The following is a 24,796-nucleotide window of genomic DNA, read 5'->3' on the forward strand; positions in this document are numbered from 1 at the left end:
ACAGAATCCCCTTAGAGAGTGGCAGAAGGAAGAAAATGGGCTGGGGTCCCTGCTGCCATCCGGAGTTCCTCAGACCCTGGCACAAAGGCCTTGGCTCGAGGCCTCCAAGGGGGGGGGGAGGGGGAGGAGAGGCCGCCTGGCCACAGTGTGACCTTCAGAGGCCCCCAGAGAAGGGCACCTGGCCCCTCCCCGCCCACAACTGCCCCTCCCAGTGCCCCCTGGACTTGGAGGGGGTATGAAGTTTCTGACCCCTTTGCTCTTTGGGGCCCAGGAGGAGTGGAGGGCATAGACAGAATGTTGGCAGAGGGAAGCCAGGGGGTGCCATGGAGATGGGTGAGGGGCTGAGGCAGAGACTCCAGGGGGGTCCCTGAGGGAACTGTAGGGGGAGGCTCCAGCTGGGATCCTGGAAACTGTTATCTGACCTTGGCCCTGGAGGCAAGGCTGGGGGTCTGGGGTGTATTGGGGGGTGTGGGAAGGAGAGAGACAGGCAGACAGACAGAGTCTCTGCGGAGTCTGCAGTTTTGCGGGCTAGAGCGCAGCTCTGCTGCTCGGGATCTGCCCCAAAAGAGGGGCAGGTGGGGTGGGCAGTTGGTGACAACTGGAGACCCTCTGGAAGGGCTGGGAGAAGGCTTTGCCTGCGGGGTGCTGTCAGGTCCACTTGGTTGGGCTAGTTGACCTTCACAGCTTCTGGGGAGGGGAGGAATGATCTGGTGGGGGTGGGGAGGGATGAGAGGCCTCAGGCCTAGGTAGTGCAGGGGGCCCTCTAGGGGTTGGGCAGTGCTAAGGCATAAAAAGCTTTCCTGGTTGCCTTTGAGGAAGGTGTCCAGCAAGTGAGAGGGACTTGGGACCCCCCTCAGTCTGGGAGGGAGAAGAAACCAGGGAACAGGGTGGGAGCCCGAGGCTCGGGGCTTTGGAGATAAATTCAGGCTCTAGGGAGATGGGTGCGCAGGGAAAAATGGGGCCCTCCCCTCCCCCAGGGTTCCCTCCCATGTTTTACCCTCTAGGCAACCTGTGGCTTTGCTAAGTATTCCTGAGGATAGAAGAGTTTGGATGGGGGAGGGTGCTTGGTGCCCTTCGGTCCTCTGTACCGCCCCCCCCCCAGCAACAGCGCACCCTGGTATTTGTTATGTCAGCAGGAGAAGGTCACCATGTTGTTTTTCTCGCCCCCAGTCCTTCCTTCCTGCCCCAGTCCAAATTTGTCCTCCTGTTTGACCTTAATACTTACCCGTGGCTTGGGACCAGGGAGTCAGGGGGGCTGAGAGACTTCACATCTTTTAGCTCAGCAAGGAGCCAGTGGGGGCTGGGGAAGGGAAATGTGGGGGAGGGGCAGGGACCTGGGCAGCACAGCATTCTGGTGTTTTCCTACTGTGTTTTGAGGCCCCCCCCCCCCAACCCAATATCTGGTCAGTCTTTATCTTCCTTGGCTTCAGAACTGGGGCAGTCCAGGGGTGGTGCTTTGTGCTGTGGAGAGCCCCCGGAGGTGCCCTGCTCCATTCAGAAGCCCTGGAGAAGCCAGAGGCTGCGGGTTGGGAGGGACTTAAGGAGGGAGCAGGGGCGGGGTGGCTGGGTCTGTGCATCCCTGCTTCTGCCCATGCCCATTCTTCGTTCTTTGTTTTGTCTTCAGTGGTCCCAGGCTGCACCCATGGCAGAAGGAGAGCAGAAACCTCACGAAGGTAAGTCCCCCCCCACGCCCACCCCTGCACATGGATGGGGGGGGTGTCCCTTGATCCCCCAGGGGATGGGTGGGAAGGCCCAGTTCCTTCTCAGGTCTGTTGGGGTTTGGGTGGGGAAGGGGCACAGGAATCTGGGGATCTAGAAAGGAAAAGGTGAGCTCCGGGAGATTAACCCTTCCATCCTGGAGGACTCTGTCTGTACTACTCAGACCCCGGCTAGAAATAGGACTTGTGGTCTTTTTCTTCTGCTCTTTCCAGTAAGATTTTATTTGGAGAGGGAGTTGCGAGCACAGACCAGGAAGACAAATAGTGTTCAAGGATCCCAGGTGTCAGGGGAGGTGTCCCTTGTTGCCCCTGCTCCCAGGGGAGGATGGATACCCAGCCAGATTCCGCCTGTGGGGTCTGTGTGGCAGAGGCTGTGACCCCTGCTGTCTAGATTGCTGGCTGTGTATGAGCTGGAGGTGCAGAGGGCCCAGGCTCATGGAACTCCCTCCCCCCACTTGGCATTCCTTTGGGGGTGGAGAGAGAAAGCCCTACAGCCTCCCCCTGCCCTCCTGGGGAGTAGGTTTGGGTGCTTGTGAACTTCCCTCTTGGTCCAGCAGAGGGCTGGCTGTAGCTCCCAGGAGCCCCGCCCCTCTGCCCAGCCTGAGTCTGCCTGCCTTTTGTTTGCCGCGGTTTGGAGTACAGATCCTCCCATTTCTCTAGGGATGCCCTGGCTCTCCCCACTACTGAATGTGGCCTCTGCTCCAGCCCGATGTGCCACTCCCCCAGCTCCCCACCTCTGAGAAGGGACGGCCCTGGGGTCTTCCTCCAGGCGAGTTTCCCTGACCCAAATCCAGTGGCCCGGATGGTGGCCAGGGGCAGTGTTTGTACTCCCAGGGCTGGTGGTGATGCCTGGCCAGTTCTGCCTCTTTCCTCACTCAGGAGCCCTTTCCTTGACCCAGGCAGGGCCTGGCTTCCCCACCTGTGCCACTGACAGGCCTCCGCTCCCAGGGTGCACCCACCCTGCCTCAGCCTCCACTGGTCTCTCTCTGAGGTCTGGGAGAGGCAAGACAAATGGTCTTTGTTTGCTGGGATAAAGGTTGTCTTATTAGAGAAATAAGGAAAACCACGAAGCCTGAAGTTGGAGTGTATGTGCGCCCACGCCTGAGCAAAAGCAGGACAGCTTTCCTTGGAGGTATTGGCTGGGGTGTGAAGGGTGCGGTGAAGTCACCCCCCCTCTACCTCCTGTGGGCCTTGAGGATTGCAGGGAGCTTTTCCAAGGTATTCCCACCCTGGATCTTTTTACCGTCAGCTACCAACTGCCATGACCCAGGCCAGACTGTTCTGCCGTCCTGTCCTTGTGGCCCTGAAGGCTTGGCCACCTCTATCCCCAGCCAGGACGAAGTGTCAGGGCAAGAATTCTTGATTAGTCGTCTTCTTCAATAGAGACTTGGCTTATTTACAAAAGGACTTTTTCAGATCCCTGGTCTTGTTTATACCCTTTTTGATGACGCTTGATCCTAACCCTTGTAGCGGTGGGGAATTCTGTGCCCATTGTCTGGATGGGGAAGCAGAGACCTCAGGCAAGGCCAAGGACTGGCTTGGGAGCCCCCTTCCTGTTTTCACACGTACAGCCTCCCCACTTCCCCTCAGCTCCTCACATTCTCCCTAATCCACTATATATACCCCCCTCCCCATCACCCAGGCTCATCTTCCTTCACCCCCCTGGAGGGAGGAGTGAGGAGAGGCTCAGCTATGGCCTCTGGGAAGAGGCAGCTGGGGGAATGCCCTTCAGATGTCTTGGTGGGGTTCTAACCTTGTGTCACCTGGGCTGAGAAAAGGGCGCTTGTTCTTAGGGCTGGAGATGGAAGGCAGAACCCTATGCTTCAACCTCTGTTTCAGTGTCTTTAGAGATCAGCCCAACCCACTTACACAGATGTGCAGAGTCTGAGGCCTAGAGAGGGAGGAACTGTCCCAAGGTCACACCAAGTCCTGGCCAGAGCCCAGGCTTCCTCGCTGGCTAGGTGTTGGTTCTTCCCTTCTATTCAGGGGAAACTCATTTCAGGGACAGGATTGCTCTGTGGTGGTGGTGGAGGGGTGATGGGGAGTGGCAGGCCAGGCCACAATTTGGAGTAGTCATTCAGAGTCCTGACTTTATTTATTCTCAGGGGCCCTACCTCTGTGGCCCAGAATTACCCCTTCATGCTCCGGTGCACCCCAGGCTCCACGGCCAGCCTGGGAAGTTGTCTTTACCCTGGTCTCCCTCCAGATCAGCTTCTAGAAATGCTCCGTGACTGCAGTGGCGGCACCGTTTTTTCCATGATGCAAGCAGTTTGCCCTCCTGGGTGGGGTTATCGGTGGCTGGCAGGGCCAGCACAGTGTTCCCGCCCATAGCCACCTGCTGTTTCCAGGCAGACCCAACCCCTGTGCCAATGCCCACCACCTCCTCAGCCCGAGTCTGGGGAGGGGGTCTGGCAGGTGGCAAAGTGCCCCCTGATGCTTCCCCTCTGTTTCACAGGATGTTGGCTTGGGAAGGCTTTGATGTCAGAGTTGACTTTAACTCTGTTACTGACTGGCAGTGTGGCCTTGAGGCCAGTTACTCAGCCTCTGTAAGCCTCTAGTTCCCCATTTGTAAAATGGGGGGTCCTACTAGAACCTCAGATACCATGGGGGGAAGAATTGTTTGGGGTGACATCTATGGACTCCTGTACACAGTGCCCAGCACATAAGAAGTGCTCAGTAAGTGGTTGTCGGTTAATGGTATGGCAGTTGCTGTGGGGAGTTGGAGGGAAATGGAGAGCGGGTTTGCCAAGCTGGCTGCTCTTCCTTTCACGGGAAGCTTAGAGACCCCTAACAGGTATACTCATACTCAGACTGTCCTCTGGCATCACGGTTGACCTAGGGATTGGCTTGGCTGTCATGGCGAGGCAAGGGGATCAGATGTGCAGGCTGACTCCCTTAGAACCTGACAGTGCCATGTGATCTTTGGAATAAAAACAGGCCTTTATCAGCGTTGGTGGTGGAAAGCTAGGAAAGGACTTCAGCCACAGCCAAGAGCCTTAAGTTAGATTTTTAGAAGGACTGTCGTGGGTACCTCTCACAGAAAAGAGCGGCCTTACAGAGCTGGGTGGAGAGAAGGGCTGGCCGCCTCTAACGTGACCTGCTGGGCTCATGTGTCACCCCCTGCCATGCAGTGGTGAAGTTCATGGACGTCTACCAGCGCAGCTACTGCCGTCCAATTGAGACCCTGGTGGACATCTTCCAGGAGTACCCCGATGAGATTGAGTACATCTTCAAGCCGTCCTGTGTGCCCCTGATGCGGTGTGGGGGCTGCTGCAATGACGAGGGTCTGGAGTGTGTGCCCACCGAAGAGTTCAACATCACCATGCAGGTGGGCACCTGCGGGGAGCGGGGGAGGGGCTGCGTGGGGTGGGGGCATTAGGCTTTGCCAACAGGTGGTCCCCGGCCCTCTCCTGGGCAGCTCTCGAAGGGAGGAGCCAAGCTTGCCTTGCCTACCTCTCGCCCCTGAGTCAGTCAAGGGGAGATGTGGAGGTCTTACCCTCTTTGGAGAAAAAGATGCTTGCATTTCTGAGCCCAGGTTTCCAGCAAGTCCTGACCACCTCCTCCTCCTCCCTGACCTCTGTCCCCTGAGCTCAGGAGGGGGCTGACACCTGTGACAGGAGCCCCTCCCTTCCTCTCTAGGAGGGAGAGAGCCCTCCCTCCCTGGGGGCTCTGTTTGGGAAGCTGGATGAGCCTGGTCTGTGGAGAGTTTAAAAAGCCAGTCGTTTGGTACTGCCTGGTGATGGGGCCCATCTCAGCCTGGATGGGGCTGGAGGGAACTCTGAGACCCCAGGGAGGGGTGGGTGGCTCTTGGGTAGTTACTGGGGGTAGGGTGAGGCCTGGAGGGGATAAGAGGAGGGGAGGGATGGGGAGTGGCAAGAACCCAGGACCCAAATTCCCAGCCTGGCCAACCCTGCAGCCACGTCTGCCCTCAAGAGAAGCAGGGGCTCCTCGAGGTCAGCGGGGCGGGGGGAGTTGGGGTGGGCCTGAGGCTCTTTCTGGTAGAGCCCCTGGTCCCCCTGTACTTCCACCACCCTTCCCTGCTCTGTAGAACCCCTGGGTGCTGAGTGGCAGGAGCCATGGGGTCTCCCACCTGGGTATGGCTGGCTGGGTCACTAACCGCTGTGATCTGCTTCCTTTCCCTCCAGATTATGCGGATCAAACCTCACCAAGGCCAGCACATAGGAGAGATGAGCTTCCTACAGCACAACAAATGTGAATGCAGGTAAGGATGGAGTCACGGAGTCATTTGTTCAGTGAATGGCTGCTGAACGAATTCAGGGGGCCCACTCTAGGCCAGGGTTAGGTACGTTCCACTTGTTAGCCCATTTCCACCTTCCAACTGTGTAACTGTGGGCATTTCGATATTACTTCAATGTGCCTCGGTTTCCACATCTGTAAAATGGGCACAATAATAGTATGCACTGCCTAGCGTTGTTATAAGGATTAAATGAGTCATTATATGTCAAGAGTTTAAAACTGTACTGATGTATCATAAATAATACGTTAAGTTTTTATTATTATTATTATTATTATTCTCGTTACCATCACCATCTGAACTCCTCTCTGTTTTGTTCTTTTCTCTTTCTCTACCCACTGCAGACCAAAGAAAGATAGAGCAAGGCAAGAAAAGTAAGTGGCCATGACTTTCCCTCTTCTCCCTCTACTTGGCTGGTTGTCTTGGTTTAGGGCTCTTGGCTTCCTCTCTCAGGGGGGTCTGATGGCTTCACTGGGTCTGAGAGTTGGTTTCATGGGGACTTGTGGTGGCAGCAATGGGATGGAGCAAACTCCAGGATTATGGCTCTAGAACAACTGACAAAACTCAGCCTGGTGCCTGGAACTTCCTTTGGAAGAGACGATGCATCTCTGGGCCATTCCTGGCCAGGACTTGCGGTCTTGGTGTGTCGGGGGCTGTTGTGGATGCTGGCTCCCGGGTCTGCTCTAGCCTCCTGTCACCCGTGGCAGGGAGAGGGAGTGGGTGGCAGAGAGGCCAGCTTTTGTGTGTTAGAGGAAATGGCCTCGTTGGTGGCTGCAGTGGTGGTGCAGTTGGATTTGGGGCCAGCTGGGGTGTTTTCTTGGTGCATGCCCTCCTGCGGGAGTGAGGCAGGCCAGAGACGCTCAGCCCCCTTGGCCAGGGGGAAAGAGGTGAATGTTGGCCGTTTCCTGAGGCTTTCAGTTGCTCAGTGTGGAGGGTCAGGTCAGGATAGAGCCGGGGGGTGAGGTCTGGCAGCGGTGATCCTTCAAGACAGGGCGAGCGGCTGGCATGGGAGAGAGCCTGCAGGGGAAGAGACTGAGAGAGAGCACCTCTGCCCTTCCCCCACCCATCATCCTGTCTGCCCCCAATGCTCTGGTGACATTGAAGCCCCCTAGGCCTCAACCCCTTGCCTCTTCCCTAAGTCCCCAACTTCAGGATTGCTGAGCAGTGATTGGGGACAGGAGGCTCAGAGAGAGAGTGTGTCTGTGCGCGTGTGAATGAAGACCTTCCTTCCTCCGGAACTTTCTCCCGAGAGGGAGCAGACTTGCCCCTCTCCTCCATCCCTTCCCCTTCATTTGTCCCATGTGGCAGCCATCCTGAGGGGCATATTCTCCGGGGCCGGGCAGGTGTGGAGAGGGCGGGTTCCCTTGAGGGGGACAGGCTTCCGCTTGCCGCCCTTGCCTGTTCCCCAAACGCCTGCCTTGCCCACAGGGAGAGCGGGGTTTCGCCTGGTCTCCAAAGAGAGTCTGGTGAGATGGTGTAGCAGGCTTTGCCAGGCTGGGGAGAGGACGCTTCGCCAAATGCCGCCCAGGCCCCCCTCCCCACGCCTTCCTAACTCCCACCCCACCCTGCCGCCTGCCTGGGGCCCCGCCTCTCAGCCCAGGTTATGGCCCGGCTGGGGGGGGCCTTTCATGTGCCACCCTTGGTTTTGCGCCAGCTCCCAAGATAGCTGCTCCCCTACACTGGGGTTCACAGAGGCAGGGCCCCTGGAGGGAACCCTCGCTCTGGTACTTGGAAATGAAGGCAGAAGGTGCCTGGAGTATAGCCTGCACCCCCTTCCCTCGCCCCCCATCGAGTCAGGTCTCTGACCGTCTCCCCAAACTCTGGCCTACCTCTTATGGCCCCTGACCTTCAGGGTCAGACTTGTTCAGGGATGCTGGGCAGAGAGCCTGCCCCCTAGGCTTTGCCTCCTGCCTGGGACCAGGAGACACCATGAGCGTGGAGGCCTGTGGGTCCAGTGCCCCCCACCCAGCCTCTGCTCCCCCCGCCACATACACAGCCTTGCTAGGAGCTGGGTTTGCCGCCCCCCGCCCCGCCCGAGGGTGAAGTGAGAAGGCGCCATTGGGTGCCTGCTGCCCTGGCCCATCCCGCGTGTGTGCACGTGCGCAAGCTCTTCCTCGTGCCTCGGAGTGTGTCCTGTGTCCTGCCCTCCTCACTGCTTCCTTTCCTCTCCCCTACCCCCTTGCTTTCTCTCTGTCTGTCTCTGTTTTTTTATTTTCCAGAAAATCAGTTCGAGGAAAGGGAAAGGGGCAAAAAAGAAAGCGCAAGAAATCCCGGTATAAATCCTGGAGCGCGTACGTGGTGCCACCGCTGTCTCGTTTCCTGGAGCCTCCCCAGCCCCCAATCAAACTCCCGCCTGCAGGACCCTGGAACCCTGCCTCCATCCTGCTCCCCTTCCCTGGCTCCTGTCCTCCCTCTTCCCTAGTGACTCTCTCTCACTCTCACTCCACTAATTGGCACCGATGGGTAGATGTGGTGGTGGCATTGCTGGTCCAGGGTTGGGGGTGGGCGGGTGGGCGGAGGGGGCCTGGAGGATTCAGGGAGGGGCCTCTGGCTTGGCTGGGCACCCACCGCCTTTCCCTCACCCACTGGGCACTGGTGGCGGGCCCATGTTGGCACGGGTGCCGGGCGCTGATGCCTGCTCACCCAACTGGTTTCCACTGCTCTAGGCTTCCGCACTTCTCTGGAAGCTGGGGGGTGGGGGCGGGGAGGGCAGACGTGGCGTGAGGAAGGGGCGTGGGTGAGGTGAGGCAGCTCGTTGTTGGCTGAAGGAGGATGTGGTGTCAAACACCACTGTGGCCCCTCCTTGTGGACTTGGGGCCTCTGCAGGAGAGCCCCCTATTCCAGCCCAACCCATGGCACCCACAGAAGCCCTCCCGTAGGGTGGCCTCTTCCTCTGGGTTTGAGGCTGTCGGGGACCCTTTGGCCACCAGTGGCCTGGCCTGTGGACCCTGCCTCTGGGCCTAGCCTGCCGTCACTCCCTGCTTCAGCCCCCCTTTGGTGGAGGGGCCTGAGCATGAGCCTTCACCCAGGGAGGAGGTGGCCCCGATTGCCGTTCCCAGCAGGTGGAGAGTGAAGGTGTGCTTTTTCGGGGGTGGTAGCCGTTGGGGCCCTGTGGCCCGAGACTTGCACTTGTGCCCGTGGGACAGCGCTGCCCCTTACAGCACCCCTGTCCTTGCATTCTGCCCGTGTGCGTCCGCCTCTTCCTGCGGGCAGGCTTCCTAGCCAGTGCTGCCTCTTTCTGCCGCTCTCTCGTCTTCTGCTGTGGCGTCGGACCCTTCCAGGGCGTGGAAGGGTGTGGGGCCCGTGAGCTGGGTGGGGTGCAGCTGCTGACGTGGTAGGGGGTGTTGCATGGATTTTTTTTCTCTCTCTCTGCTGACGCTCTAGCTTAGATGTCTTTCCTTTTGCCTTTTGCAGTCCCTGTGGGCCTTGCTCAGAGCGGAGAAAGCATTTGTTTGTACAAGATCCGCAGACGTGTAAATGTTCCTGCAAAAACACAGACTCGCGTTGCAAGGCGAGGCAGCTTGAGTTAAACGAACGTACTTGCAGGTTGGTTCCCAGAGGGCGAGCAAGTCAGAGAGGGGCTTTGCACAGAGATGGGGAGAGAGAGAGAGAGAGAGAGAGAGAGAGAGAGAGAGAGAGAGAGAGAGAGAGAGAGAGAGAGAGAGAGAAGAGAAGAGAAGAGAGAGAGAAGAGAGAGAGAGAGAGAGAGCGAGAGCGAGCGAACGCGCACCTGAAAGGGGCCAGCTGCTTGCTCAGCTTCTAGCTGCTTGCCTGGTGACTGCCGCCTTCTCTGCTCGCGGGGCCCCTGCGCTGGGCAGCGGGTGCTGGCCGGCCCGCCAGGGCCAGTTCAGAGCTTGCCCTGGTTGCGTGAGTGGGCAGGCCAGTGTGGCTTCCTGTGGTGGTGTGGACGCAGGCTGAGTGTTGTGTCCTGTGGTCCTGCTCGTAGTGGCTGTTGGTTCTGACGTCGTGATTCCTACCTCTGCTGCTAATAGGGAGGGCCCTTCCCGGCGTGGGGGGATGCGCCTCTACAAAGCGCAAATACTTGGGGGCCTCGCCACCGCCTCTGAGGTCTGCACCGCTGGGTTTCTCATCCCCTCAGTGTCTCTCCTTCGGGACAGGGCTTGAGTTCATCCTCAGACTGGGGTCCTGGAGGGTGTGGGCTCTGCCTGTTGGTTTAGGGCAGATAGGAGATTTAACATCAGGGGACGCTAGATACCTTAATACTCCAGTCATCACGGTGACAACCCCAAACAGCCGACCTATTTCCAAATGCCCCTAGGATGGGTGGAGGGAGGGAGCCACACCCATTCTCCTAATATTAGGCTGTGAGCTCCTCACACCTGGGCCTAGGTTTTATTCATCTGTGTGACCCCCCACCCCCACCCCAGGCATCTGTGCCTCTGTCCCTTGTTCACACCAGGGACCAAGGAAGTGTCAAGTGCGTGAGTGAATACATGACCGAGTTCAGGGGTGAGGGCAAGAGCACGGGGCCGTGACAGGTGGCTGGCAATCTTTTGATGCCTCACTGGTGTTTATACTCGTCTGGCCTGTGCTCAAAGGCAGGGAGCCCTCTGGGCCACCGTAAGCTTCACCCAGGAAGGAGAGGCTTTTATGGGGATTCCCGGGCAGGGCCAGGGTGCCCCCGGCTAGTCCAGATGCCTCATTGGTTAACAGGGTCCTTGGAGTGTAGCTCTCTCCCCTGTCTCCCGTGTTCCTGTGGCTTGTGAGTGTCAGGGAGGCTGGGGACCAGGCCCTGGGGGTGTTACTGTGGGTTCTGTCTGTCTTGGCGGTACGTGAAGGCAGGAAGTGTACACTAGTGCTGGGGTGGGGGCTCTGCCTCACCTCAGGGCTGGTTGAGGGGTCTCCACATCTCCCAGGGACCTCCGAGAAGATAAGGGATTTGCCATTTTAGGGTTACCACGGTGATCATTCTGCAGAGATGGGATAGGGGGATGTCTGCAGTGACCTGGGGGCTAACTGAAGTTACCCGAACCCATCCTCTCACCTGGCTGTATGGGGGAGTTTCAGTCCTCAAATAGGAGGCTTAGGATCCCCATTCCTAGGCTCTCAGAAGGGCAGGGCCTGCTCTGACCTCTCTTCAAGTGGGGAGGGTAAAAGGCGAGCAGCCCAGGTGCAGGGGCGTGATGGGAAAGTTCTAGGAGTCCCCTCTGCCTCCCCGACCCTAAGTTAAATAGCATATTGGAAAGTTAAGGCAGCCTGTTACCTGGGGCCTGCAGCTGAGGCCAGGACGGTGGGCATGGCGAGGGGAGGTGTGTCTCTCACCTTCCCAGGGCCCCAAGCCCTGCTGGCTCCGGCTCTCTTGGGAGCCTCACTTCCCCAGCTTCCTGGCCTGCTTGGCCTCTGCACAGGCCCTATCCTTTGCTCTCCCAACTCGTTCCCCCAGACCAGCACCATAGGGACTGCACTGAAACATCTCCTTCTGCAGGGAGGCTTTGCTGATTAACTTGGTCCAACTTTGCTCACCTATCAGCTCTTAAATGTCAACTAGGGACTGTTCTTTGGGACGTGTTCATTTGTTGCTTGTGATGAGATGTCATTCTGTCTTTGTCTTGTCTCAACTAGATTGTAAACTCCAGAGGGCAGACTGGGAGCCCTGGACGTAGCTGCCGCTCTCCCAGAGGCAGGACTGCGCTTTCTCTGTCCTCTCCCCTGCTGGCCTCGGGCTGCAGGAAGGGGAGGCTGCAGCCTCCCCACCGGGGCTCCTCCCCTGGCCCTAACCCCCAGCCTCTGTTTCCCGTTCTCTGCAGATGTGACAAGCCAAGGCGGTGAGCTCGGTGGGAGGAAGAAGCCTCCCTCAGGGTTTCGGGAGCGAGACGTCTCACCAGGAAAGACTGACACAGAATGACCCATAGCCGCTGCCCCCGCACCACCACCACCATCAACAGAACAGACCTGAATCCAGAAACCTGACATGAAGGAAGAGGAGGCTGTGCGCAGAGCACTTTGGGTCCGGAGCACAAGACTCCGGCAGAAGCATTCCCGGGCGGGTGACCCAGCACGGTCCCTCTTGGAATTGGATCGCCATTTTATTTCTCTTGCTGCTGCTAAATCGCCGAGCCCGGAAGATTAGAGAGTTTTATTTCTGGGATTCCTGTAGACACACCCACCCACATACATACGTTTATATATATATATAAAATATATAAAAATAAATATATATATTTTATATATATATATAAAATATATATATTCTTTTTCTTAAATTAACATTGCTAATGTTATTGGTGTCTTCACTGGATGTATTTGACTGCTGTGGACTTGAGTTGGGAGGAGAATGCCCCCACCCAGATCCTGACAGGGAAGAGGATGGAAGGAGAGGCTCTGGCATCATCTTTTTATCCCTCTTAGGGAAGCCGGGGTCCCCTCACCTGCCTGGGAACGCGCAAGGCCAGGGCACGGGGGCAAGTTTTGCCTGCTTTTGGAAAAAACACCGACAAACCCAGCCCTGGCCCCCGAGCCCCTATCCCGAGTCAAATGGACAGAAAGACAGGCAACAGGTACAGGGCACGAGGACGCTGGCTCTGACCAGGAGTTTGGGGGAGCCTCGGGACACTGCTGTGCTTTGGAGAACCCCTCCACGTGCTGCACGGGCATCTTGCCCCCAGGGGCACTGCCTGGAAGATTCAGGAGTCTGGGCAGCCTTCACCTCCTCTCACCCTCTTCCGAGATGCCCAGGAGGCCACTGACATGCCTTGGCGAAGAGAAGAGAGACGTTGGTGGAGGAAGGGCCGCCCAGTGGCAGCTCGTCCTCCGAGGGAAGGGCCTCCTGCCTTGGCCCTCTCCCAGCTTCGCTTCCCGGGGCGCAGCCCAGGAGGGCCCGATGTCCTCAGACCATTGAAACCACTAGTTCTGTCCCCCCAGGAGACCTGGCTATGTGTGTGTGAGTGGTTAACCCACCTCCATCCCCCAACCCGACCCTTCCTGCGGCATAGAGAGACAGGGCAGGGTCCCCGTGCCCACCCTGGAGGCAGAGAAAAGAGAAGTGTTTTATATATGGTACTTATTTAATATGCCCTTTTAATTAGAAATTAAAACAGTTAATTTAATTAAAGAGTAGGGTTTTTTTCAGTATTCTTGGTTAATATTTAATTTCAACTATTTATGAGATCCATCTCTTGCTGTCTCGCTCTCTCTTATTTGTACTGGTCTTTGTGTATAAAATTCCTGTTTCCAATCTCTCTTGCTCTGATCGGTGACAGTCACCAGCTTGTCCTGAACAGATATTTAATTTTGCTAACACTCAGTTCTGCCCTCCCCTTTCCCTTGGCTCCCCACCACACATTCCTTTGAAATAAGGTTTCAATATACATCTACATACTATATATATATTTGGCAACTTGTGTTTGTGTATATATATATAATATATATATATATATATGTTTATGTATATATGATTCTGATAGACGTTGCTATTCTGTTTTTTATATGTAAAAACAAAACAAGAAAAAATAGAGAATTCTACATACTAAATCTCTCTCCTTTTTTAATTTTAATATTTGTTATCATTTATTTATTGGTGCTACTGTTTATCCGTAATAATTGTGGGGGAAAAAGATATTAACATCACATCTTTGTCTCTAGTGCAGTTTTTCGAGATATTCCGTAGTACATATTTATTTTTAAACAACAACAAAGAAATACAGATATATCTTAAAAAAAAAGCATTTTGTATTAAAGAATTTAATTCTGATCTCAAAGCTCCTCCTGGTTTCTCCTTCTCCATTGAATCTTTGTTCCAGACTTCCTCCTGCCCCCTTTCCCTCCTCCCATGGGAAACACGGCATTTGCCTGAGGTCTGGGAAAGGGGTTCCAAGTGTGTAGGATACGGGGTGACCCACCTCATTGTGCCGGGGGCCAGAGTCTTTCCATTCTGGCTGGGCCCGTCCTGGGGGAGCTCGTTCATCTTCTGCCATCTGTGGAAGTGGGGGAGGGAGAGACAGCTCCTTAGATAGGAGCCAAGGGCCCTGCAATGAGTAGAGCTGCCTTCAGGAGTCACGTGATCCAGGCAATGTCCCTTGTCAGGGAAGGAACTGGCCATGTCTCTGAGCTTGTTTCCCAGAGGACAGGAGGGGACTGGGTTTGGCTCTGGAGCCTTGGCTGCAACAGGCTGGGAATGGGAAGGGGGTGCTTGTGTGGGGCCTGTACCCCCAGGGTATAAATTAGTTTTACGTAGTAGTCCTGGAGTTCCTTGAGCCTCTGGAAGGTGGGCCCACGGTTCCACTTGCCCCTGAGGGGACTCCCTGCCCGGCCTTGCTGCGTAGGCCCCGCTCTCCTGCAGGCCCGGGGAAGGTGGAAGCTGTCTGGGTCTTTGGCATTTATGAACAGTGCTTCCAAACCCACTTCTCTAGCCTCTTTTATTCCTTCAAACCATATCTATTGGGCCACCAGCCATCGTGCCAGGGCAAGGGATGCTGTCATAAGACACAATTCCACCCCTCAAGAATCTGGTGAGGGTGGCTGAGGAGACACAGAACTATAAATCCACAAATAGAAAGATACATAAATTATGATGGGGGCATTTGATCCAGCTTGGGAGTGGGGATGGATTGCAGGTGGTGGAGTCTGGGAGGTCTGCTCATTATATTACCTTTAGGCTGCCCCTTAAAGAGTGTGAAGGAGAAGACAGAACATGGAGGGGCGGGTGGAAGGGTTGAAGCCGACATCCCAGGCAGAAGGGGCAGTGTGAGCAAAGGCATGGAGGGAGAACTCAGACAGGGAGTGGGTGAGGGGATGAAGGTGGGAGAGAGAGGCAGGAATAGCCCTTGCCTGCCGCACCCATGGTGCCAAGAGCCTATGACCTGGGGATGAGCAGCAGGTGAGGGGTTTTAAACAGGGAGCACCCCTGCAGGGAGGTTGTTGTAATCCTCCCGTGGGAGACACCCTGAGGAGGGTAGAGGTGACTTCGGTGGCTGATCAGGGAGGGCACCCCCTGCCTCTCCTGGCCACACTGGGTGGGGGGGACTAGAGAGGCGAGGTTCCTGCCCTCGTGCAGCTTTGGTTCTAGTTAAGTGCTCATTTTCCAAGCGCTTTCCACCTGTGGCTCTTCCGCTGGTTAACGCAATCCACAAGACCTGTGAGGTTGGGGCTCTTGTCATCCCAAGTGGATATTTGCCTGAGCCTCCAACTGGCCTTCCAGATTCTTCTCTCTCCTGCATTCTCATCAGCCAGAGTGAGCCTGTTAAAATGTGAGCTGAATCATATTACCTTTTGGCTCAAAACCCTGCCGACTCCGTTTTATTCGGCGAAAGAAGCCAAAGTCCATACAATGGCCTTAAAAGGCCCTGCACCATCTGTGTTGCCTTGATCTCCCCAACTCAATGACCTCTGACCCCACCTTGACCACCCAGCTCCAGCCACACCGGCTTCTCTGTTCCTCGCGGGTGCGCTCCCACCTCAGGGCCTTTGCACGTGCGGTCCTCTCTTCCTAGAGTCCTCTTCCCCCAGATGTGGCATGCGTGGCTCTCTCTCTCACCTTTAAGTTTTGTTACCATCTCAGCAAGGCTGCTTGACTATTGCATTTACAATCAACACCCTGCACTCGGGGTCCTCTTTTCACCATCCTTCTTTTTTTCCCATAGCACATGCCACCATCTAACACACTCTAGAACAGGTCTGTCCAATAGAACTATCATGTGAATGAACTGTGTATGTAATTTAAAGTGTTCTCTGAGCCAGATGTTAAAAGGTAAAAAGAAACAGGTGACGTTTAATTTAATCATATATTTTACTTAACTCCAACATATCTAAAATATCATCCCAACATCGAATCAATATAAAAATGCTTAATGAGAGATTTTATGTTTTTCGGTACTAAGTCTTTGAATCTGATGTGTATTTTGCTTTTATCAAACTTCTCAATTGGGAGCAGCAACATGTCAAGTATGCAGTATACATATGAGGCTGGTGCCTACCGTTTTGGACAGTGTAGCTTTAAAATTTACCCCTCCTCTTATTTCCCCCACTGCTAGAATGCAAGCAATGTGAGGGCAGAGATTTTTATCTGTTTTGTTCAATGTTGTACATTGTATCTCCAGCTCCTAGAACGTGCCTGGGACATGCTCAATAAACATTTGTTATCTGACTGACATTGTTGAAACTGAAGCCTGGTGACTGAGGGTTTGTTTTATCCCAAGACTATGGAGGTAGGTGATGGCTGGCACTGGCGGGAGTGGTGGGTAGACAGGCTTTTTGACAGGTGGGGACTTGAGCAGGGCTGGGTGAGGAGAGGGGAACTCAGAGTCAGTGGTGGGGATGAGGGACAGAGAGGCCTCTTCCCCTGTGCCAGGCCCTGTCTCCTCCTTTTAGCCACCCTGGAGACAAGGCTCATTATTTCTACTTGGTAGATGAGGGTCAGAGAGGGTAAATAACTTGCCCGAATCGACTCACAGCCAGTAAATGGCCAAAAGCCAGGATTTAAACCAGCTTTCCTGACTCCGACTCCAGTGCTCTCCCCACCTCACCACAGTTGCCCCAGGCTAGGGCAGAACATCAACAAATAAAAATGAATCGTCTAGACTGAATACAAACAGGCAGAAGAAAAGTGGGACGGGGGAGGATGTGGTGGTGGCCAAACCCAGGGCTGAAATCCATATTTCCCCAAGCGTGTGGCAAGGCAAGAGATGTCTCTAGGGCCTGGGCCCGTCAGTAGAAGATCTGAAACCTAAGATGGAAGAGGTTGCAACATGCAGCCTTGGAAGACAGAAACAGTCTTTAAATAGACTCTGGAGAAAAAGAAGGATAAAACGAACATGCTGCATCCCCCAGTTGTATAAGACCTGCTCGTACACCGGCTGCAGCCTTCCCAAAGGACCTCTCAAGGCTCAGTGCCAAGCTGTCCCAGCCTTTCTCCGCTCTGTGGGACTCACACCCTCCCCTCTGATCTGGCCACTGTTTTCCCGGGAGACATAGCGCTCCTTCTCAACTCTGCTCTGCCCAGCCTGAGCCCCTTTCCCCTTTTCCTAAGGGGCAACCTACCCTGGCCACAGCCCCAAAGGCCTTTGTGTACTTCTCCAAGGAACCTGAAAGCCTACACTTTCCTCCTGGAAGGAGGCTGGGTGGATCCATCCAGAACTTGGTGATTCTGGATCAGTTTCGCGTGTTAGTGCCGTTGTGGTGGCCTGGGTCCAAATATGGCTGCCAGCAGCGCTTTCCACCCCTACGTCTGCATGCTGCAAGAAAAAGAGTCTACTTTTCCTCTGTTGAATCTGGGCTGGCCTTATGACTTGCTTTGACTAAGAGGATGTGGCAGAACAGATGTTCTGGGACTTTCGGGCCTCGGCCTTGAGGGAGATTGCAGTTTCCATTTTTTCCCTCTTAGCCGGCAGCTGCCATGCTGTAAGGAAGTTCAACTACCCTGCTGGAGAGAGAAGCCATGTAGAGAGAAAGAGAGGGGCTCAGGCAGCCCCCAACTGTTCCAACCACCCCAAGCTGAGGCCCCAGACATGTGAGTGAGGTCATTTTTCATTCTCTAGCCCCAGGTGAGCCACTCTTGCACAACACAAAAAGGAGGGAAGCAATCTCCTGCCCAGATGTACAGGGTTGTGAGTAAATATATGGCTGTTGTTGTTTCAGACTATGATGTTTTGGGGTAGTTGTTACTCACCAATCATATCTGAACTATCTAACTAAATGGTCATTTCTTTGGGGCTAGGACCTTTGTCCCTTCCCATCCATAAGTCTTAGCTGGGTGCATGATGGTCTCAGTGGGTGGAGGGAGGTTCCAGGAAGGAAGGATGTTTATAAAGCAGTCAGAGACCAGCAGCAGTCTGCCTTGGTGGGAAGACTCAGGGTAAGGGCTGACCCAGGCAGGACAAAGTATTGTCCAAATTTCTAGAATGAGGAGAGCCACTCAGTTTTATTGAAGTCTCACCAAAAGAAAGTGGGCCTCATCTATAGCGTGAGGGAGAGAGGCTAGAGGCTGAGAAGAACTGGCAGAGAGAGAAGCACAAGGGATTTGGAGGAAAAGGCTATGGAATCTTGTCCTTCCCTTCCTTCCTTCCTCCCTCGCATCCTCCAGAATTTATGGAATAGCAGCCATATGGGCTATGCCCTGGTGCAGAATGGGCTCTCACTTACCGGGGCTGACTTTAGCCTAAAGATGGGGGCCAGACGAGATGACCTCTGGGAGCCCCCACCAGGTTGGCCTCAGAGTTCTTGGGAGGAAGATAATTTAGCTGCATCCACAGGACATTATCCATCAGGACATGGGGAACAGGTGAGGGCAGGGAAGGAATCAGTGAATATTCATAATCTGCCTGGAGAGGGAAAATGCAAGGCAAAGATAGGGCCTGGCTGAGCATCTGCAGAGGAGGAGATGGGAGTGACTCCAAAGGCGGATGAGCTAGAACTGAGGGGAACAGGGATTCAAAGGAAAAGGACCCGTCAGGCCTAGGGGCCTACAGGAGGAAGGCCGGGCCTGGGTCCCCTCAGGACCAGAGGACCGAGAGGTGAAACAGATTTTTTCAAAGGTTGCATTTGCCTTTGGGTGGTTAGTCTGTTAGTGAAGAAAGTATAAGTACTACCCTCAGGGAGCTCCCAGTCTGAGGCGGCTGACATGGTCCTTGCCCTCAGGGTGCTTTCCTGCCTTCCCAGAGTTCCTCGTTTGAGGGAGGAGCCAGAATCCCTGCCATCAGACATTTCTTTGTTGATTAAGATGGACACCATTCTCAGGAAGGCACCCCCTCGCCTTCATTCAGCTGCTGTAGATGTTTGGAATCATGGGATATTGGCGCTTGATGAGCCCTTTGGGGGCCTGCAACCTTCCCTCACCTCCCAGTGCACGTTTGCAGTCCCTGCCCGACTTTTCTCTGTATTTGTTATGAGCCAAGGGTGGCTGGGCCTTGATGTTTCCCCACGCATCCCCTGATACTCCCTAGGTCTGGCTCCAAGTGGGGCAGATGCCAGCACGTACCTCCCTCCTGGGGCTCTGCCTGTCTCCTCTGAGAACCCCATTCTATCACCTCCTTGGGCTCTCTGTGGGGAGACTGTGTCCCCACTTCCCACCCCATTTGCAGCTGGTGCAGCCATCCGGAGGCCAGAATTCCCCAGGAGGTGGGGTGATGGCCTTTGAGGCCAGCCCTTAGGGACCTCTCCTCAAACACCCTGCCTGCTGCTTCTGCAGAGCCTGATCTGGGCTGCCCTAAGCCCCACCAGGACTTCTGACAGATCTAGGTTGGAATCCTGGGTCTGCCGCTGGCCAAATGACTTCTCTGGGCCTCGACTTTCTCACCTCCAAAATGGGGACAATCATACCTGCCCTTGAGCTTGAGGGGAGGAAGTGATGTTGACGTGTGAAGGTACCCAGTACAGTGCCTGGTATGTAGGGTGTGCCCACAATGGTCACTATAATTATGTTGTTATTTCTAGTGCCCACGTCAATGCCTTTTTCTTCTCTTACTTTAGTATAATTTGGCTGTTTTTCTCCCTCCTCACTTTTTAATTTTTAAACCAAAATACCATGACTGGGTTTTATACCCATCTTTGCAAGTGTACATCCTTGCTCCCCTGCTGAGGACTCAGGCAAGCCAGGCCCTCAGGAGTGTCCATCGCAGAAGCCCTCCCAGGAGGGCTCCAGGATCTCTGGGGGAAAGGTTTGTGGTACAGGTCAGGTGGGAGCGGGGCTCTGGGATGGGGCAGGGAGAAGAATGCTTTCCCTGGGACTTTGAGAGCTGGGAGCTGCCATCTCCTGGGGAGGCAGCAGGAAGGTGGCTTCCCGGGAAATAATTCAGAGAGGGTGTTTGCATATCTGTTTGCTTTTGGCTTCCAGAAGAAGCTCCACCCCCACCCCAGGTGTCTCTGCTTCCTTCCCCATGGTTTCCCTCCCAGCTGCTCCATCCTTGCTCCTCTCTGTCCAGCTCGAGAAAGAGAGAGACAGGATGCTGGGCCTGGATTCAGGGCCTGCTGGGCCCCTGAGGCTGGGGACCGTGGGGAGGCCAGCCTCTGGCAGACACCCTCGCCGCCTCCTCTCACCCGGAGCAAGACGCCAGGTCACAGGTCTCCTTCCACACGAAACATCCACACAGCTCGCACACTCACAAGTGTGACAGGGGTCACCACTCCCAGTCACGGGGTGGCCGCCTGGTTGGGTAAGGTTTCCCGGGGCTGTGGGACCCAGCTGAGCGATCCGGCTTCTCAGGATGAGCCCCCATGGGGCTGGTGGGAGGGGTCTGACCTGGCTGGAGTCCTATGACCCTGTGCTCCCCTCCGGGAGCTGCTGACTGTTCAGCAATAATAAACACCTTGCAGCTATTAATAACCTGCTATCTGGCAGCCACAGAAATGATAACACTGGGTCACTTCTGGCCTAGCCTGGCCTGACTGCCTGGGTTCAAATCCCGATGGGTAATTCTGGGTCCCTGATGTCCAAAACCCAAACCCTAAACACAGGCCCAACCCTGACAACTTCTAGACGTGTTTTGGGGCAAAATTACTTTTTTTGAGACTCAGTAGTTGTCTATTAAACAGGTACCATGATACCTGAGGCCTGGAGAAATGTGGACGGACTGAGGGCGGTGACTGGCATGTAGCGAGTTCTCCCAAAGGGTCAGTATTGTCGCTGTTGTGACTGGCCACAGGGTGTAGGAGAGGAGGATTTGGGATCAGACAGAGCTGGACTGTACTTTTGACATCGATAGTGTTTTCTGGCTCTGTGACCCTGTGCAAGTTGCTTGACCTCTCTGGGCCTCATTGTCGTGGTCTGTCACGTGCACATGGTAAAAAATCTATCTCCCAGGTGTTACTGTGGATTAAATTAGGTAAAATGAATATAAAGTAATTTCTACTTAAGAGGGGCTCAATTTAATGAACGAATGAGGGGATATCAGTCACGTCACTCTGTCAGTGTCCCCGAGGGCAGGGATGGATTCTCTCTTATCAGCCTGGGTGCTCCCTGAGGACTGGGGTGCCACTCTGGGCTTGCTCCCTTGAGGCTGATCTATAGTACCCAAAGAAGGCTCAGCAGTTTAGGTAGTTTATTCCCTTGGTTGGTGTGGAATGTGGAAACAGCCAGTGTAAAAACCCTCAGGGAAATAGAAACAACTTTTCCGCTCCTCCCAGTAATAAGGTGCAGGCAGGGCCTGGGACCCAGCACTTAGCTCCCCTCCTAGGTCTGGGGAAAGGGACATTTTTGGCCACAAAGGCTATGGGAGCTCAGGGAAAGCCCTCCCGGTGAGGCCAGTGGCACCACCCCAGCCATGGCCTTGGCACTGCCTGCCCCCAGTGGCCACGCTAACAGCCACAAGTGTGGGTGGCGTGCCGGGGGGTGCAGGGAGGAAGGAGGGCAGAAGAGACGTGAGGGTGGGGGAGAGAACTTGACTCAGGGCTGGTAAAACCCTCCCCCCACCCCAGGGCCCATGACTTCAGAGAAACGGCCTCCAGATGCCGGTGGTGTGCCAGGCCCGGCCGTTGGCGTTTGCCTAACAGGAAGTTTCCCTGAAGACCGTCTTATCTCGACTGGCCTGGTGGGGCTGCAGAGAAGGGGCAAAGGGAGCTGCTGGCGCTCGCTTGGCCACCACCACATGCCCACCCCAGAGGCTGTCCAGGGCCTTCCCCATCCCAGCCACACTTCCGGGAGTGGGTGCTGGGGGAGGCAGCTGCTCAGGCCCGGAGTGTCTGTGGGTTTCGAGGACTGCCTGCTGGAGGCTGACGGGATCCCCTGATCAGTACCGGGTACCTAGAGCCCTGAGTTTCTCCTGCCGTTAGTCCCAGGTGGGCCTCATGGCCCCTGGTCAACCTGATCCATTGGGTCTGAGGACGGACAGTCCTGGAGGCGGGTCGCCGGATACAGCAGATGAAAATACAGGTTAAATTTTCACTTTCATTGTTTATCTGAAATTCAAATGTAACTGGGCATCCTATACTTAATCTGGCAACGCTGCCTGGAGGGAGTGGCTGGCCGTTCCATTCAGGTGATTCCGTCAGGTGCTTCGATGCTTCCCTTCTTCCTCCTCACCCTTCTCGCTGCTTTGCCAGAGAAGTTCCCAGTGTAGACATGGAATTCGGGCCCTCATTCTGGATATGTCCTCAATCTCTGCCCGCAGCAGAGATAGGGTCTCCCCGCTCAGATGGGGGCTCCCAGAGGGAGGTGCTTTGTGTCTCCCTCCTCAGACTGGGAGCCTCCCTTTCACCTCTCCCTCATCCCTGGGACCTTTCTGGAGGCACTGAATTCTGACCACCACCACCCACCCCTCAACCCGGCAAGCCCGACCTTTACATGGGCTCAATATGGCCTTGAGCGCTGTGACCTGGGGGAGGTCTAGGGGAGCCTGCTGGTTAGCAAACATCTATCTCATCTTTTCTGATGGTCTGCCAGCGGGAATCCTGCCTGCCCCCGGCCTTGTTTCTGCAGGCAGCTGTCTCAAGAAGTCCCCCAGGCACTGGAAACTTACAGAGGAAAATTCTCCCTGGGAGCCACCCGAACTCCGGCTGGGGCTCTGTCATTGACCAGCCCGGTGACCTTGGGAAGGCTTTGGTTCCCCTATGGGCCTCAGTGTCCCCATCTGTGCAATGGCGATGGATCTAGCTTGGTGAGCTTGCAGAAATGTTTTCCAAACTGCAAATTGTCATCTATCAATGGGTCATGAGGTCAGTGGGATGGTTTGCAACCAGCAGGGTGCTTTTTCTAAAATATGAAAGAGAACAGGGTAGAAAATATTCAGAGAAGCTTGCACGTAATAAGGGTAAGTACTGTTTCTTGAAACTCTTGGGGTATGTGTGTGTGCATAGGTGTTCAGGGAGTCCCATGAAGGATGTATTTTTTTCACATGAGTTATGGTAAAACAAAAATGTCGGGAAGGCAATATCTTAGAGGCTGTGACAGAAGGGTGGGATGGGCAACTGGAGCCCCAGAAGAGGGTGTCGGCTGCTTCTCCACCTCATGGATACCAGCCCTGCCAGCAGCCTCCTCTCTGGGGCTCCTTTTCACTCTCTTAAGTAGAAGCCTCAGCTGGGCCTGGGTCCCCATCCCCAGAGGCCAGGCCTCTCCGGGCCAAGAGCCCTCAGGAGCTAGTCTGGTTCCTCTGCCACTCAGACAGGAGACAGTGCTGGGATCTGCAGCCTGGTGGTGCCCCGCCTGCCTGGCTCCTGTCTCTGCCCCACAGTAACACTGGGTTGGGAAACTGAAGCTCTGGCCAAGTGGAGAAACACTGCTCCCTCCCTAACTTTCCCAACGGCCCTCCACCCTGCGAGGCCTAGTGCTCATTAACCCCTTCCTGGGGGTGGGAGAGGTGGCCGTCAGCAGGAGTTGCAGGGTCTGGGTGCGTGGACACCACAGATAGAGGGTGAGGAGCTAGGGACCCCATGCTGTGTGACCTGGAAAATCCCTGGCTTTCTGAAACTCTGCCCTGTCTTTCCTCTGGGGAATGCGATCTAGGTGTGACCCACATTCCTGGGATGATTTGAGGTAAAACAGGTGGAAGATGCAAAAGGCCTGGTAGATCGCTATTCAGATTGCTACATCACTGCTCATCTCTATTCTTGTGGGAGCTGTCACCCTGGGATCCAGGTCACATATCGTAAAACCGGCAGAAAGGGGAACTAGCTCTGGTGTTGGGTCAGGATCACGCAAGAAGGGAAAGATTTGGTTTGGAAAAAAAAAGTGGAACCAAAAGCTCTTGACCTGTGGGGCTCTCAGTTGATGGGGAGACACAGCCTTACTTTCTTCAGGGAGCCCCAGTCTGAGGGGAGATGCGGCCCCGCCCCTGGGGAGCCCCGGTCTGAGGGGGAGCCCTGTGGAAGGCTCCTTCCTAGGCCTGGGGATGGCAGCTGCAGAGGGGCCCTGGAGGCCCTCAGCCAGCTTGTTTGGGAAGAGTCTGCCAGGGCATTACCATCCCTTCCCCTGCTTGCCTGTAGCCTTAGGTGTGGTGGGATCTGGAAGGTACCAGGAAGGAGTCCTCCCCCTTAGCGGTGGCCACCATCACCCTCCCAGCTCTCCCTTTGCTGGCTGACCACAGGTCTGAAATCACTTCATGAAAGTTGCCTCTTAGATTACAGACTGGAAGAGGTCTTGGAGACCGGGGAGTTCCAGAATCAGAGGAGACAACTGAGGCCTAGAAAGGGGAGGAATCCTTCCTGAGTTCACCTAGGGAGTAACAGCAGAGCCCAAGTCCCAGGCCCAGGCTCTGAGCCAGATGGAGACTCTGGGGGATGTGGGGCCACCCAGCATGAGTGCATGTGTGCATGTGTCTGTGCGTGTGTGTGTGTGCGTGTGCGTGTGCATGTGCGTGCGTGCGTGCATGCGTGCGTGTGTGTGTGTGTGTGAACTGGGGAGGGATCTGGTACGAGCCACTCTGGGTCCTCTGTGAGCAGAGGTGTGTTCACACCGTGTCTTCTGCCTGTGGTCTGGCCCTTCCTGTATCTCCGAACAGGGTGGAGGGAGGGGGAGGGACAGGCCTGGACCAGGGATACCAGACAGGTCTTGCCATCCCCATGCCAAGTCCACTTGGCCCAGACCTCTTGAGACCAAGAGCAGAGGGCAATGAGTTACAGATGACTCAGGTGCTGGAGGCCACAGCCATGCGTGGCACGTGACAACCAAGAAGAGCCAGGTCTGTTCTCAGACAGACAGATGACCCAGGAGGCTGTCACTGCGAGTCCCCTTTCCTAGACGACAGGAGGCTCTCATTCAGACCTCGAACCCAGGCCCCTGTGCTGGGGATGACAAGAGGGCCCATTGGCTTTCTTTTCCTCCTGAGCCTTTAACCCACTGGCTGGCCGTGTTCCTCCAGTGGGGTGGGAGCAGAGCTGGGCAGAGCCATCCCTGTTCTCCCAGAACTGTGGGGCTAGCGTCACTCTCAATGGGAAAGAG

The 24,796-nt window shown here is 55.3% G+C and overlaps 1 protein-coding gene across 9 annotated transcripts in view; it reads left to right on the forward strand.

The window, feature by feature from the left end:
* The window catches only part of VEGFA (vascular endothelial growth factor A), a 16,031-nt gene extending 2,340 nt beyond the window's left edge, over nucleotides 1–13,691 (forward strand). For 2 of the 9 annotated variants that reach the window (XM_007458279.1, XM_007458283.1), the window contains exons 2-7: nucleotides 1,625–1,673; nucleotides 4,850–5,046; nucleotides 5,864–5,940; nucleotides 6,318–6,347; nucleotides 9,388–9,519; nucleotides 11,742–13,691. In XM_007458279.1, the coding sequence (XP_007458341.1) occupies nucleotides 1,625–1,673; nucleotides 4,850–5,046; nucleotides 5,864–5,940; nucleotides 6,318–6,347; nucleotides 9,388–9,519; nucleotides 11,742–11,763 (507 nt within the window). In that variant the 3' untranslated portion in view covers nucleotides 11,764–13,691. Of the gene's footprint in view, nucleotides 1–1,624; nucleotides 1,674–4,849; nucleotides 5,047–5,863; nucleotides 5,941–6,317; nucleotides 6,348–8,192; nucleotides 8,265–9,387; nucleotides 9,520–11,741 lie in introns of all 9 variants that reach the window. The other 7 variants (XM_007458277.1, XM_007458278.1, XM_007458282.1 and 4 more) reach the window with 7 other exon arrangements.
* Nucleotides 13,692–24,796: the final 11,105 nt, after the last annotated feature.

The sequence above is a fragment of the Lipotes vexillifer genome, unplaced genomic scaffold (assembly GCF_000442215.2).
Source record: "Lipotes vexillifer unplaced genomic scaffold, Lipotes_vexillifer_v1.1 scaffold4, whole genome shotgun sequence".
Taxonomy (NCBI): Eukaryota; Metazoa; Chordata; class Mammalia; order Artiodactyla; family Lipotidae; genus Lipotes; species Lipotes vexillifer.